Source organism: Bipolaris zeicola (assembly GCF_000523435.1).
Source record: "Bipolaris zeicola 26-R-13 unplaced genomic scaffold scaffold_135, whole genome shotgun sequence".
NCBI classification, from domain to species: Eukaryota; Fungi; Ascomycota; class Dothideomycetes; order Pleosporales; family Pleosporaceae; genus Bipolaris; species Bipolaris zeicola.
In genome coordinates this window covers 19,488-32,694 of record NW_006912184.1, presented here as the reverse complement: position 1 = coordinate 32,694, position 13,207 = coordinate 19,488, and the positions used below count along the sequence as shown (strand labels likewise).

The 13,207-nt window shown below is 52.1% G+C and overlaps 8 protein-coding genes across 8 annotated transcripts in view; 5 read left to right on the top strand and 3 right to left on the bottom strand.

Annotated features, from left to right (window-relative positions):
- Positions 1–506, top strand: part of COCCADRAFT_38690 (uncharacterized protein) — a gene marked incomplete at both ends in the record, with an annotated part of 1,326 nt that extends 820 nt beyond the window's left edge. The window contains 2 exons of the mRNA XM_007716333.1: positions 32–92; positions 198–506. Coding sequence (XP_007714523.1) covers positions 32–92; positions 198–506 — 370 coding nt within the window. The remainder of the gene's footprint in view (positions 1–31; positions 93–197) is intronic.
- Positions 507–1,417: 911 nt separating this feature from the next.
- Positions 1,418–3,059, bottom strand: COCCADRAFT_101997 (uncharacterized protein; the record flags this gene model as incomplete). Its single annotated transcript, XM_007716332.1, has 2 exons — positions 1,418–2,489; positions 2,551–3,059. The coding sequence occupies 2 exons, from the start codon at positions 3,057–3,059 to the stop codon at positions 1,418–1,420; spliced, it is 1,581 nt and encodes a 526-aa protein (XP_007714522.1).
- Positions 3,060–5,135: 2,076 nt separating this feature from the next.
- Positions 5,136–6,638, bottom strand: COCCADRAFT_6895 (uncharacterized protein; the record flags this gene model as incomplete). Its single annotated transcript, XM_007716319.1, has 3 exons — positions 5,136–6,272; positions 6,415–6,452; positions 6,539–6,638. The coding sequence occupies 3 exons, from the start codon at positions 6,636–6,638 to the stop codon at positions 5,136–5,138; spliced, it is 1,275 nt and encodes a 424-aa protein (XP_007714509.1).
- Positions 6,639–6,964: 326 nt separating this feature from the next.
- Positions 6,965–7,195, top strand: COCCADRAFT_101954 (uncharacterized protein; the record flags this gene model as incomplete). The annotated part of the gene is made up of 1 exon (XM_007716331.1): positions 6,965–7,195. A coding segment is annotated over one exon (231 nt), but the record flags the coding sequence as incomplete, so codon positions are not given.
- A 167-nt stretch (positions 7,196–7,362) lies between these two features.
- COCCADRAFT_6894 (uncharacterized protein) lies at positions 7,363–8,521 on the top strand (the record flags this gene model as incomplete). The annotated part of the gene is made up of 3 exons (XM_007716318.1): positions 7,363–7,749; positions 7,803–8,348; positions 8,402–8,521. 3 exons carry the CDS (start codon positions 7,363–7,365, stop codon positions 8,519–8,521), a joined length of 1,053 nt encoding a protein of 350 aa, XP_007714508.1.
- A 357-nt stretch (positions 8,522–8,878) lies between these two features.
- On the bottom strand, positions 8,879–10,816 carry COCCADRAFT_6893 (uncharacterized protein; the record flags this gene model as incomplete). The annotated part of the gene is made up of 7 exons (XM_007716317.1): positions 8,879–9,147; positions 9,210–9,299; positions 9,356–9,587; positions 9,652–9,958; positions 10,035–10,395; positions 10,479–10,560; positions 10,655–10,816. 7 exons carry the CDS (start codon positions 10,814–10,816, stop codon positions 8,879–8,881), a joined length of 1,503 nt encoding a protein of 500 aa, XP_007714507.1.
- A 465-nt stretch (positions 10,817–11,281) lies between these two features.
- On the top strand, positions 11,282–12,010 carry COCCADRAFT_28046 (uncharacterized protein; the record flags this gene model as incomplete). The annotated part of the gene is made up of 1 exon (XM_007716323.1): positions 11,282–12,010. The coding sequence occupies one exon, from the start codon at positions 11,282–11,284 to the stop codon at positions 12,008–12,010; it is 729 nt and encodes a 242-aa protein (XP_007714513.1).
- A 667-nt stretch (positions 12,011–12,677) lies between these two features.
- On the top strand, positions 12,678–12,839 carry COCCADRAFT_101990 (uncharacterized protein; the record flags this gene model as incomplete). Its single annotated transcript, XM_007716330.1, has 1 exon — positions 12,678–12,839. A coding segment is annotated over one exon (162 nt), but the record flags the coding sequence as incomplete, so codon positions are not given.
- Between the last annotated feature and the right edge of the window lie 368 nt (positions 12,840–13,207).

The following is a 13,207-nucleotide window of genomic DNA, read 5'->3' as shown; positions in this document are numbered from 1 at the left end:
AGCGTGAGGCTGACGTGCAATGTGCGAATAGTCCTGCTGCTGGAGGATTATTCTCCGAGCATGCTGAGACGTCGAGACGGTGGAAAGATGATGTAAGTGGATATATTTTCTCTCTTTCTCTCCCGACAAATTTTCTCTTCTTCTTCTTCTTCTTCCGGATTTTCTTTCCTATGTGGTCTAATTGGAAAAAAAAACAGAATTTCATTGGCAAGCCGTACAATGTCATGTACGGGAAGCCGCCAGTGCACGCAGCGGTAGCGACGATTCTCGAGCTTGCAGAAGAACATGGGATAAAGGGGCATGCGGCTGCGATACGGTGGACAGCATTTCATAGCTTGCTGGATGCAGAGTGTGGGGATGGTCTCATTTTCAGCGTTTCCAGTGTGGAGCAACTGCATAAGACGCTGGATGCCCTGGAGGCTGGACCGCTTCCTGTGGAGCTTGCAGAGGCGATTGCTGAAGTGTACAGTATGGTTGATGGGGCTGAACCGCCGTATCATGTGTAGAATGAGGGTGGTGAGTCAGTGTTGGGTATAGCCTCATGTGTAATGAATCGTTCTACAGTAATTTGGGAAACGGATTCCTGGTCAGCGGTTCTAGCATTGTCTTTGTGTGCCACGTGCTTTGTTGCTATACCTGACCGCGCGTACATGGCCCCTTGATCTAAGATGATGAATTGCGAATACGAGGTAGTGGAAAGATGCTGATGCAGTGTCATGAAGATACGCATATGCGGACCGATTCTGCCTCACAAAACCATTCTGTGCAGCAAATCTACTGTCGTACCGTATCTGGCGACGATGACATGTGGAGTCGTATGTGCTGTCTCCCAATTCTATCTCGTCGTGTCAAACAGCGGTGTGCCTAGTCGGTTCTACTTACCAACTACCTACTTTCATCGCCAGCCTTGTTATTGTCGTCGTATTCGGCGTTTTGATGAAGACGTAGCGTGCCGTCGGGCCTGTACATCATACGGTTGATCGACACGGGAACAGGCCGCGGGCGGTTAAATCTAGTGAACGCCCAAAAGCTTTTCACAACCATGAGACAAAACTATATTGTGGTTTTGCCATCGGGGCTTGATACACGCTGGTTGTTTTGCAAGTTTGTTGCATGGCATGCTGTAAGTGATATCTGATAGCTATTGTTGTAGTGCCCATGCTGTATATGAAGATAGTATTTATTATAGGTGGAGAACAATAGTAGTAGAATACAACATCACTTAAGGACCCGCACCGTTGCGGCTGAAACCCCTTCTTGGCAACTGATGCGAAGATCCGCAGTTGCAGATGACAGCTGATTGGCTGTGTGATCCACTCAACGCAGTAACTCGTCACGCATGCAATGCCAAAGGAAACTCTGCCGGGTGGAGAATCTAGATCCGATTACACTAATGACTTGCACAATGTACTATGTTCTACACATCAACCAGGGTCTCGCCTATCTGGTCTTGCAGTGGGTATTCCACTTTAAAATTCTCAATCAAGCGGACATGCCCTTCACTTCTCGGCTTGATGCTATACGAAAAGTCGTGCAGCCGCATGATCAAGCCAGGGGTGCCGATTCGTTGCGGTACAATCTTGTTACCCTTTTCATCTATGGCATTCGTCATGTCGAACGCAGCCAAGAGGCGAGCGACGGTAATGAAAACGGTTTGATCGGCTACGAAGCGCCCGGGGCAAACCCTACGACCGAAGCCAAAATTTGCGTCGGTGGGATCCGGCTCATTGCGGGGCGCAAGAAAGCGTTCAGGATCAAAAGAGGAGGGATTCGAATACGTCTGCGGGTCGTTCAAAAGCCACCATACAGATGCTATGAGGTACGCTCCTTTGGGGATTCGGAAGCCGCCATAGCTCATTTGTTCGTCGGCCTTGTGCGGTATGGCTAGCGGTGCAACAGGATGCCATCGAAAGACTTCACTGACTATGGCGTTGACGTACGGCAGCTGGTCTCGGTCTTCAAACTGCGGTAGTCTGCCGTTGCCGACGACGGTGTCAATTTCCTGTTGCGCCTTCTTCTGGACATCTGGGTAAAGTATCATGGCCAGGATGAAAGCATAGAGGGAAGCAACAGTGGTATCTGAACCACCGCCATACATGACAACAGCTGTCTTCTTGATGACATCATCTGTGCTTGCTTGGATGTTGCCTGACTTCTCTGCCCTTTCCTTCTCCTGCTCAATGAGTGATGAGACATAGGATGGTTTGTGAGTCCCTTTGGCCATCTCCTTGCGCACGTATTCGTAGGGAGTGTTGAGCGTTTTGTTAAGCTGCTTGTTCCAGTCTCGAGCTGTCTGCTTGAACGACGTGCCTGGAAGGCCCTCGGGAAGATGTTTGAGAAAGGGAAATGTATTGACTGCCCATGCCAATAGATCGGATGCCTGACCGAATATATCCATTGTCTCTTCGATCATATGAACCAATGGATCGGGGGAGTCGGGAGTGATGGAATAACCATACGTGATGCGAAGAATGACGGCGCTCGCTTCACTGTAGAGGCGGGGCTGGTCAGCAGAGATCAGAGCAGTGATGTGCGGCTGGCTAGACTTACGACTTGACGTGCTTGAACAAGCCGGCTGGGTCGTTGAGAATGTTCCAAAGAAAACGGTGGGATTCAAGGTTCTCTACTTGCTTGAAACGTTCGGCCACGAGCTTTGTGCCAAAATGTTTGTGGATCATTTTACGGTGTTGCAGGTAGGTGGAATTGAACGACAAAAGGTTCAGTAGCCCCCCGAATCCGCACATGTCTGCAAAAGCGAACGAGGGTCGAGATGAGGTTATTTTCGAGGATTTGGTCAAGATGTCGCGTATCGCATCACGATCGTGGAGAAGAATGATGGGCTGTCCAAGCATGCTCACGGAGCTTACGGGACCGTAAGCGTCCTTGAACTTGAGCCAGTGTTCATATTCAGGAATATTGCCAGGAGGCCCATCTGTGACATTCCCAACGATGGGGAAGCCTTTTGGTCCAGGTGGAAGATTGCTGTTATTGTCTCGCAGCTTCCTCCAGAGCTGAACACATAGGAGGAGCCCCAGCGTAACAGCAATGAGAGATAGCATTTTGGAGAATCCAAGTCGGCAGTTATTGCCTAGGGCGAACGAAGGTGTGTAGCAAAAGCTTGAGCAAAAAGACAGGTTGAAGTACCTCGTTTGATAATCGATCCAACTGGTTTTGGAGTGGGACGCTGTAGCCCTCCGAAGTCAGCCCAGACTATTTTCCATCCATAGGAAAACGCGGTATGGCGGAAAAACACAAATGCAAGCCTCATGATGGCGGGATCCCTGATCTAACGGTGCCATGCACGGGGAAACCCACAACTACGGCCCGATTTGTGGGGGTTAACAAGGCCCTGCAGGTCCCAACGATGACACTTGTGGGGTTTGGTCATAGCCTAGATCTAGGAAAGAATTCGTTAGCTTTGTAACATTGAATATTTGCCGTTATTGCCGCTGGAGAGATTGTGTTATTGACATGTGGGCTTGTCAGGATTTCCAGCTGCACTCTCCGGGGTGGTAACATGACGCTGAATAGGAACAATCTAAATTTTCCATCATCAACTTCACATTGAACTGTGTCTATGCTCGCCATATCATTCTTTTTCCTTCTAAAAGATGTCAGTAAGGGTGAAGCAGTCGATACTATCCAACCAGGGCTTGGAAGCACACTTGGGCGGGCGAAACACGTGTGCGGCACCATTTAAGTAGATGGCGTGGGCAGTTCCTCATTTGCCAAAATGAAAAAATTGATTGTGAGATTTGTTGTACATTACCTGAGTCAGGAAGGAAGTTGTTCGTCTTTGGACGATATTGGGAAAGCGCAATTTTCCGTTCATTGCGGGTTGCGTGATATCAATTTTGGGGATAAGTTAAGGTCCATTGCCTTTTTTTTGGAGGGTTCACTGAGACATGTTTGTGTAAAACAGATATACCTGAACTGATATAGGAATGAAGACTACAATCTAAGCCAAATTGTAGTCTAGTGACGTCGGAATATAAAGTTGTCCAGATCAGAGGCAGCCTAGTACTGAGGAATCATCATCATCACCATGATGAACTGGGACGCATTTACCGTCAGCTTGCTGACAACTGTCATGCCATCAACAAATCGGAGAGTTTCCTGCTATGGGAAGCTGCATGCCTCAATGTCTCGCGCTTCGCCCAAAGATATCACCCAAGACAGCCTCGTCGACTAGTCTCGTCGACGGACTTGGTATGGCACAGAGACACACTAGCCATCCGGAGCAGGATATTGTGGTATCATACTTGCCCAAGGGCAAAGCAGTCCCACTGAAGGAGCTTGTGAAGCCGATAGGTCCCGTTTGTCCATGTATTTCCGCATAAGGACGACGTATGCGCAAATATCTAGTAGATACTGTCACACGTATAAACTCCCCACTACGACATTGTTCTTTGAACCAAGCTTACCTTAGCAAAGCCATCAACAACACACGGCCTAGCCTAAGTACTCGGATGCCTGAGCGCAAGATATATAAATATATAATATAGTAACCATTGAAGGATTTTCGCACATGGCGCTTCTCCCGGCGCTCACAGCTGGAGAAATTGCGAGCATAACCCCCTCCCGACGCTGTCAGTCTATATATGGCGGTTGACTGGATACTGTGGTGGATAGAATTTTCTAAAACTGATTGATACCATTGCGCCCACTAGAGATGAATGAGCATTAGCGCACCCTTCTGACGCGTGTGCGCTGATGAGCATGTGTGACAGATTGCCGTGCGGCTGATGTGAGTGGCTTTGACTTTGGCCTTGCGAAAGCCATGACATACCGCCACTGGTAGGGTGAGACAGTGACTGCTGGAGTCGTTGAGATATATGCTCCCTTGTTGTTAGGAGAGAAGTTAGATCAGGGATGCATGTTCACAATAATAATGGAGAAGGGAGTAGCGCCCAAGTTGCTTGATACTGCAGAGTGGGTCGAATAGTTTGATTATCGGGAAATAGATTAGGCAGTAGCCGCTGCTAGGAGACTGACGCATGTCGCTCGGTCGTATGACAAAGCAGGATGTTTGTGTTGCTAAGGTGTTTACATGGAGTTTACATGGCGTTCATGTGATGGGTACAAAAGTGCAATGTCGCTGGCAAGAGAAGACAAGGAAATGGACGGGTGACGGTCTAAATGTGAGTCTTGTTCAAACCCTTTGTGAAAAGAGGGCTCTGGCGGACACGCTCCCAGTCGTGCAACATGACAGTATTTGCTGTACAGTCGCGAACCTCTGCACCCCCGCGCTTGATGACTTCGTCTTCATAGGCAGTGATGGCAGCTTTCCGATCTTGGCCAGCGTGTATTCTGGTGATGGCGTCACACAGCTTCCCTGCGTCTGTGACGGAGTGGTTGAGGCCTTGTCCGCGTTGGTACGTCATGGGGTGAACAGCGTCGCCGACCATGGTGACGCGTCCGTTGTGATTGTCCCAGCGATGAGCATGCAGGCTAGGATCCCACTCGGTAAGGCCAAGATACCATACGGGTGTGTCGTCGGGGGTCCATTCCAGGGCGCTCTTCCAGGGGTCGCAGAACTGCTTGGCAAGTTCCTTTTGCTGGGCGAGGCGTTGAGCGCTGGTCCAGTGCTTGGTGGCCTCTTGCTCTTCTAGGCTGCTGCGCCACGAGATGTAGTAGAAGAAGGTCCAAGTCGAGGGGTCATTTGCATCTGGGGCATGTTGCATGCCGAAAAAGGCAAAGTAGTTGTTGGGGTGGGCCGAGGCCAGGTAGAGGGGGTGAAAGGACCTCAGGTGAAGGGCCTGCTCCTTGGTGAAGGTGGACTGGACAAAGGTGGCGGCATAGGGAATGGGGTTGATGGCGCCCAGCTGGGGGCCGAGCAGGAGGCTGCGGGTGACAGAGTGAGCGCCGTCGGCGCCGACGAGGATGGAACCCGTGGCAGTGGAACCGTCGGCGAAGTGGGCGGTGACGGAACGGCCGTGTGGGGGATGCGAGATGGCGTGGAGCGGAAGGTTGTAGCGGATGTCGATGCCGTGGGACAGGAGCTGACGCAGCTTGCTCCGTCGCAGGCGGTAGAAGGGCCCAAAGGTGATTGCGGCGACGAGCTCGCCGGTGTCACCGCGGAGCCATTTGAGCGTGTCGAGGGGCTTTGTGGGATGGTTGGGGTCGACCTGGAGACTCTGGACGTGCTGCTCCCACCAGCCACGTGGCATGAGGCTCTGCAGCACCGGGGCCGCCCAATGCAGGCCCATGTTCCAGTCGCGATCGCCATGAGCAGCGCTGGTCTTCTCGAAGACGGTGCACGCGATGCCGGCCTGGTGGGCGCTGTCAGCACTAATAACACTGTGGGCATGTGCTATATAGTATGTTCGTGTGTACAGTAGTACCAAGTAGTGCGACAGGCTGGCTGCGAACACCACAAGTACGTGTCTGAGTACAGTACTCTACTCTACGTACCTTGGTCAGGCCTTGGGCAAGCGCCAGGCCCGTTATTCCTGCGAATCAGTAAGAATAGGCACTTTTGCATGTGTGGCCCGCTGCTGTTGCTGCACTGCCGTTGAGGCGGCGTCATGAGGCGTACCGGCACCAATTATAAGGACTCGGTTGTGCGCATCGCCGTGTGCTGCGTCTGCTGGTGCTTCTGCTGCTGCTGTAGTACCGCCGGAGTATGCTTCCCCCATGATATCGTCTGATGATGATGTCTCGTCCAATGCGCAGCAGTTCCAGAACGACGAGAATAAACTTCTGCACCGGCACCGGCAAGCTCCACGCCAACGCTATCAGGCCACCACCACCACCATCATTGCCTGCAACAGCCGCGCGGACCGAATGGACCAGCAGCCATTGCATGCCGCGGCTAACAAGCTTTGCCCGGGGCAACCTGGACTAGTTTGGCCGTGTTTGGAGAAGGAGTTGGAGGTGCAATATACGCACGGCGTCTGTTGGCTTGCCCTTCACCCATTCACACGCGGCGGAGGGCGAGTCCGGCGCAGGATCGCCCCGGGGGGTTTCTACGCCAATCCGGACCCTCGCCCTCCATCATCCAGCCCTCGACACACACGCATACCCCATGTCCCACGCCTCGGCCAAAGACACGACTGTTCATGAGCAAAAAAAAAAACGGACCAATGCCATTGCTTTGGATCAAGTGCATTTCCCTCGACTCGAGCACCACGACACGACAAATACGCCCCCTGCTGCTCAATTGACTAGTCATACTACTTGCTGCCTTTACTAATATGTAACCACACCCCTCGGCCCGCCATCCCCCAGGACACACACACACACTTTCTCTCCCTCCATCACCATCCTCATCTCACCCTCCCCCCTCTGGCAATGGACCCGTCCAGCCCGCACAAGCCTACGCAGGCTGCCGGCATCCATCTCCACCCTCAGGACAGCGCCATGCACTTGCAAGACACGCCCCATCCCCCGCAAACTGCCTCTGCCTCGCCATACCCCACGTCGCACACGTCCGACACCGTCACCGACGACGACGAAGCACTGGCCGGCTCCTCATCCGACTCGGGCTTCGACAGCGGCAGCCTCTTGGGCGACGGTACCGACTCGCTCGCTTCCTCCATCCTTAACCACCGTATGGAAAACGGCCGCCAGTATCATGCCTACCGCGACGGCGCCTACTGGGGCCCCAACGACGAGCTCGCCAAAGAGATTCTCGACTTTGCCCACCACATGTACCTCTTAACCCTCGACCAGAAACTGCACCTGGCCCCTCTGCAGAATCCCCAGGCCATTCTCGACTGCGGCACCGGCACAGGCATATGGGCCATTGTGAGCACCACACCACACGCGCCCTTTGCCTGAATCCCCACTAACGTGTCCAGGACATGGCAGACCAGTATCCATCTGCCACCGTCACCGGCACGGATCTCTCACCCATCCAGCCCGAGTGGGTCCCGCCAAACTGCCACTTTGAAATTGACGATGTTTCTTTAGAATGGACCTTTCCCCCAAACCACTTTGACTTTGTCCACATTCGCGAGCTGTTTGGCTGCATCCCGGACTGGGACTTTTTCTTCGCCCAGGCCTACCGCCATATCAAACCCGGCGGCTGGATCGAGATCGTAGAGCACTCGGTGTGTCCCATTGCCGACGACGATTCCATGAGCCCGGATCACTTTTACCATACCTGGGGCAAGGTCGTGGTCGAGATGGGTGACAAGTTTGGCAAGAGCTTTACCATCTGGGAAGAGAGTGCAGATAGGTTACGGACGGCCGGCTTTGTCGATGTCACCGTCGTCGACTTCAAGTGGCCAATGAATGGTTGGCCTACGGACAAGAAACTGAAGAACATTGGCAGATGGAATCAGCTGCGCCTCATGGACGGAGTCGAGGGCTTCATGCTGCGGCTACTGACTCAAGTCGGCGGCGTAAGTATTGCACAGTATCAATAGCCTTCCTACTGCCTACTAACTGTGTACAGTGGTCAGTCGCGCGAGCCCAGCTCCACCTAGCCCAGATGCGCAAGGAGCTCAAGAGCTACAAAACCCACGCCTACCTTCCTGGAACCGTTGTCTACGCCCGCAAGCCCTTTCGCACTTGAGGGAAACGGCATACTACTGGTGACATGTCTTCCATCAGTACTTCCTGTGCATAGGATACAATCCAATCACCAGCAAAGGTGATGGATGAACGGCCAGAATCTTCTTCCTAGTAGTACGTTCCGGCATCAGCGTCATCACGTACATCCTTCAAAACCGAGGTTAGTAGCGCAATTGCAGCTACCTGGAGCCATTTACGAGCATACTACCTCGGCTTCGGAAAATCACATGTCGCGTTCGCACCTAGTAGACAGTCACGTGATTCTCGGTAGAGTACATCATGGCACAGCCTTACTTCAGCATGGACAAGTTGATGTAAGTACCGTCATGATTGATGTTACATCTCCCCGCTAGTCTTTCTAAAGATGAGGGCTAAACTGGACTCCCTTTACCCTGTCTATATTACAAAAAGGCTTTCGCGCACTGGCTTCACACTGGACCCTGTAGTCGGCAAGCACCTTTTCGGGATCGGTATCCTGGAGCTTGGTAATACGGTGTTCAGTAGCGTGAAATGGCTGAGGTAGCGCAGGATACGAATCTGTGAGCTGCGGTGGGCTGTACTGCAGCCCCAGAGCGTCTAGCACAAGCGGCGCCAGGGATGCTGAAGATAGCAGGATGCGAGGCATTCCTTTGAACTGCAAGTTAGACTAATGTCTTTTGTCAAGTAGCGTAGAAGAAATAGAGACGTACCATGTCCTGTGTACCCAGCATTAATGAACTGATTGCTGCGATTCGGGAGGGCGCCGACAAACGGGAAGCCATCTGCACTTGTTTCGTGTGCTAAAACATATGCCATTAGTTTCCCGACATGTTCTTGTATTCTCCTCACAACTCACCACCAGTCCAACTCCCTCCCTTCTCAACATCAAACCCCAACTCTGCAACTTTCGGTCCTGGCCAACCCACTACATCCGCCGCCGGCCACGTCTTGTAAAACTCCGGTACACCAGGTGCCTGCTTATCGTCTTCATCGTTCAAAATGCTGATTTCAGGGTAATGACTGAGTAGTTGGCGGGCCCCGCCTATGATGATGACGTTGTAGGGGGGTGGTAGTTGAACGTGGTAGTTCTTGTATCTGCATTAGCATTTCTCTGGAATCTATGGATTGGGGGGGGGGAAGGGGGGAGCGTACATTCACCATACCATCCCACTGCTGCGCCCCCGTCCGCTTCAACAAGCCCTCGGGTGCCTTGATGGCTGCGATGGCACCTAGTTGCGGGAGAATTAAGCGTTCGAATTCGGGGAGGAGGTGCGAGGCCCAGCGGCATGTGGCGTGGATGACTGTCTTCGCGCGGAGGGTGCCGCGCGGCGTGCTGAGCGTAGTGTAGCCTGCTGAATCGCGGTCGGAGACGCTGGTGACGGGGGTGTGCGAGTGCAGGGTAAAATTTGGGGTTGTGAGGAGGATGCGGAGGAGGGCGTGGATGAATTTGTAGGGCCATCTTCACACCGTGTTAGCGGGACATTTGCTGATGATGGGGGTGGATCAAGGGAAAAGGGGGGAGGAGTAAGGAATACATTTGTCCCGTTGGATGCACAATGGCTTTCAGCGCTCCTTTCATCTGCGTTACTTCTTCTGCTTCGGCCTGGTCTTCGATCTTACGGCATAGCTTTACGATTTCATGGTCGTCGCCGTGGTCTTTGCGAATTTCATCGAGTGCGTGGCTGAGTCGGCTCCATGCTTCGTCCGTCATGGCTGCGTCAAAGGTCTCACCGAGTTTCAGGCATACTTCTTCTGTGATGCCTTCGGCGTCGCAGAGGTCTTTGAATGCGGCCAGGTGCGCGTGTTCGTGCCGGATTAGGTGCATGGCGCCTGCTGCGCCAAAGCGGTCGCGCCATATGGGGTATCGAGAGTAAAGATGCGGGCGTAGTTGTCCTCCTATTTTTTTTTCAATCTTCTGTCAGTATCCAGGTGTAGTATGTAGTGGGTAGATTTTGATATCACGTGCGCAACCGACTTACCATTTCGCCCAGTAGCAGCGCCACATACATCGCGTGCTTCTAGGATCGTCACTCGCGGCTGTGTAGATGCATGTTCGGTGTACTAAAAAAAACGGCGGCCGCATATGTCAGGACAAGGGGGCTTTGGAATTGCTGCGATTGGGGAAACACCCGTGGGGTGTGGATGCGTGACATACTTTGTGGAGCCAATAGGCAGTTGAGACTCCGGCATAGCCACTGCCAATGATTGCAACATCGGTTTCTTCTTGGAGCGTCTCGCTCGATCGGTAGTCGCGCAAAGGCGACTCGGCGGCTTCAATCCAGTATGATTTTGTGGGGTTGGGTTTGGGCAGAACCATTGTTACGTCGTAGCAGTATTCAAATTGTTGGACGGTTCAGACAAGACGTTGTAGACTTGGCTTGCAGGCAGGGAACATGCACGTGGTGCTAGTCTCACTTATTTCAAGACTTTCAAAAGAGATGTCCATGGTAATACTCTTGTACCGGCCGGTGATTGCACCGGTTCAACCATGGGGAGATGATGGTCCGATCACCGGCCCGGCATCTGATAAGCGGCGGGGTCTCTTCTCCAAAGCTCGTGCACCACTGTGCTACGAGCTGTGACCGGGTGGCCGGCATCAGGTTACTCGGACGCGTAGACTCATGTTTACAGCATTATTAAATTCGTATTTATCTCGAGTCTAACTCTTCAGTCCCACATTTCAACCTCTCAATTGCTATCCCTCCCTTGCCAATTCGTCATCAACCCCGCTTTACAAGAGACGACCAAACAGATCTTGAAAAAGGAGGAAACAAAAGGAAAAATGGCTTCACCAAAAAAGCACGTCGTCTTCGACGTTGTAGGTACCTGCGTCTCTTTCGACGCCTTCTACGAAGCAATCAACTCCGCAATTGGCGCCAAACTCCGCCAACACACCATAACCGCCCAGCACTTTGGCTTCACCTGGCAAACATCCGCAGAAATCGAATTCACCTTCTTCTCCATCCACGGCGGCTACAAGCCCTACAAAGACTTACTCTCCGGCTTCTTCTACCGCACCCTCAGCCTCTGCGGCGTCCAAGACCCCAAATCCATCTTCACGGATGAGGAAAGGGATAGATGTGTGGAGGGCTACTCGGCGCTCAAGATGCGACCAGGTTGCCACGAGATGTTCCAGATACTACGGGATAACGGATTCACCATCTGGGCACTTACCACCGGCGACGTCAAGCGCGTAAGCGGATACTTTGAGCGTGCCAACTTGCACATGCCGCTTGAGAACCTCGTTAGCTGCGATTCCGTTGGTGTAGCGAAGCCTGCGCTTGCGGCCTACCGCGTCATGTGGGATCGGCTGGGCGAAAACGATATCAAGTGGTTTGCGGCCGGTCACATGTGGGATGTGACTGCCGCGACCAAAGTGGGGTTTCGAGGCGCGTTCACGACCGTGTATGAGAAGGATGCTTGTTTGGATGTTTTTACAGAGGCCAAGATTGAGGTTGTGGAGGATAGCATGGTGGGGCTGGCTAGGGCGATTGTAGAGAAGTCCGGGTGAGATGATCTTGGAAATAAAATCAAAAGTACATCTCGATGGTGTTTGTAATTATTTGGTAATCATGCGAGCATACACTTCTTGACCGCTTGGATTTACCGCTCAATGACAACGAGATTCCCTTGCTACGAGGCGGTGAGTATGTTGACAGTGCCCTCTCATGCCCAGTCAACGACAACCATCTAGGTACTCAAGTATTCTAAACAAAACATCTTGCTCAACTCGAGGTTTGAAACTCGGGCATACACTACCACTGTCCCTGCATTACTGCAAGCTCCTAACATCGGACCTCGCCTAAAATAGTAACCGTATGGGGTATCGCGTCCGCCTAGGCGCTAGTGTCAAAGTATTCGTCTTCGTTATCAGATCTTCTTTTGTCGCAAAGCCTTTGCCAACGCCTTCGTCATGATTCAGTTAATTGATGTCTCTAATCATGACTTGGGAATAGTCGAGTTTTCTACTTGGGCGTTTTTCACGGTTTATCTACCGATAACTATGAAAATACGACTAAACTGATTCTGTTTTGATCACGACTGCTTCTGGGCATCACTCTTGACTTTGGGATTCTCAATTACCCCTCCGAATTTTTGGCTCCCCCTAGAGTCGTCAGTAATTCCATCGTAGACTCTGGTTGCAAGCTGTGGGTAGTTGTCTTCTTGATGCCGGACTTGCAATGTCTTGTGATCAAGCCTCCAATAGTGGCGTTCCCGGCATAGGCCCTTTTCCGTACCAGGTCATGCTTGCACGGAACCACGCTAAGATTTGTCGAGTGCTGACTTCCCGTCTCCAGAATTTTCCAGACGCCGTGGAAGAGGCCAGCTGGCTGCACTAATTGAACAAGTACCAGGGCATTCCGTGCCGTCTCTGAGTAGAGACGGCTTGATGACTGTGGACCATTAGCGTGTTTGCGCATAGGTGTGGCAATGGGAAAGCTCCAGGTAACAAGGACAACAGTCACGTCAAATAGTTACTTGATAACAAGGACTAAATAATCTCATCACGATCAATGTCAAAGGACGCAAGCATCGACATGGGACGTGTACACTGCGGGTGGTGGGACGAGTGATAAAAAGCTATGGCTGCAAGGGTCCATCGTGGAAAAGGGTGGGGTCGCGGGTCTGGTAAGCAAGACCAAGACAAAGGTAGCTAGTTCTTAGTCTTCATAAGAGGAGAGGATGCGCGGCTAGTCACTAATGCTAC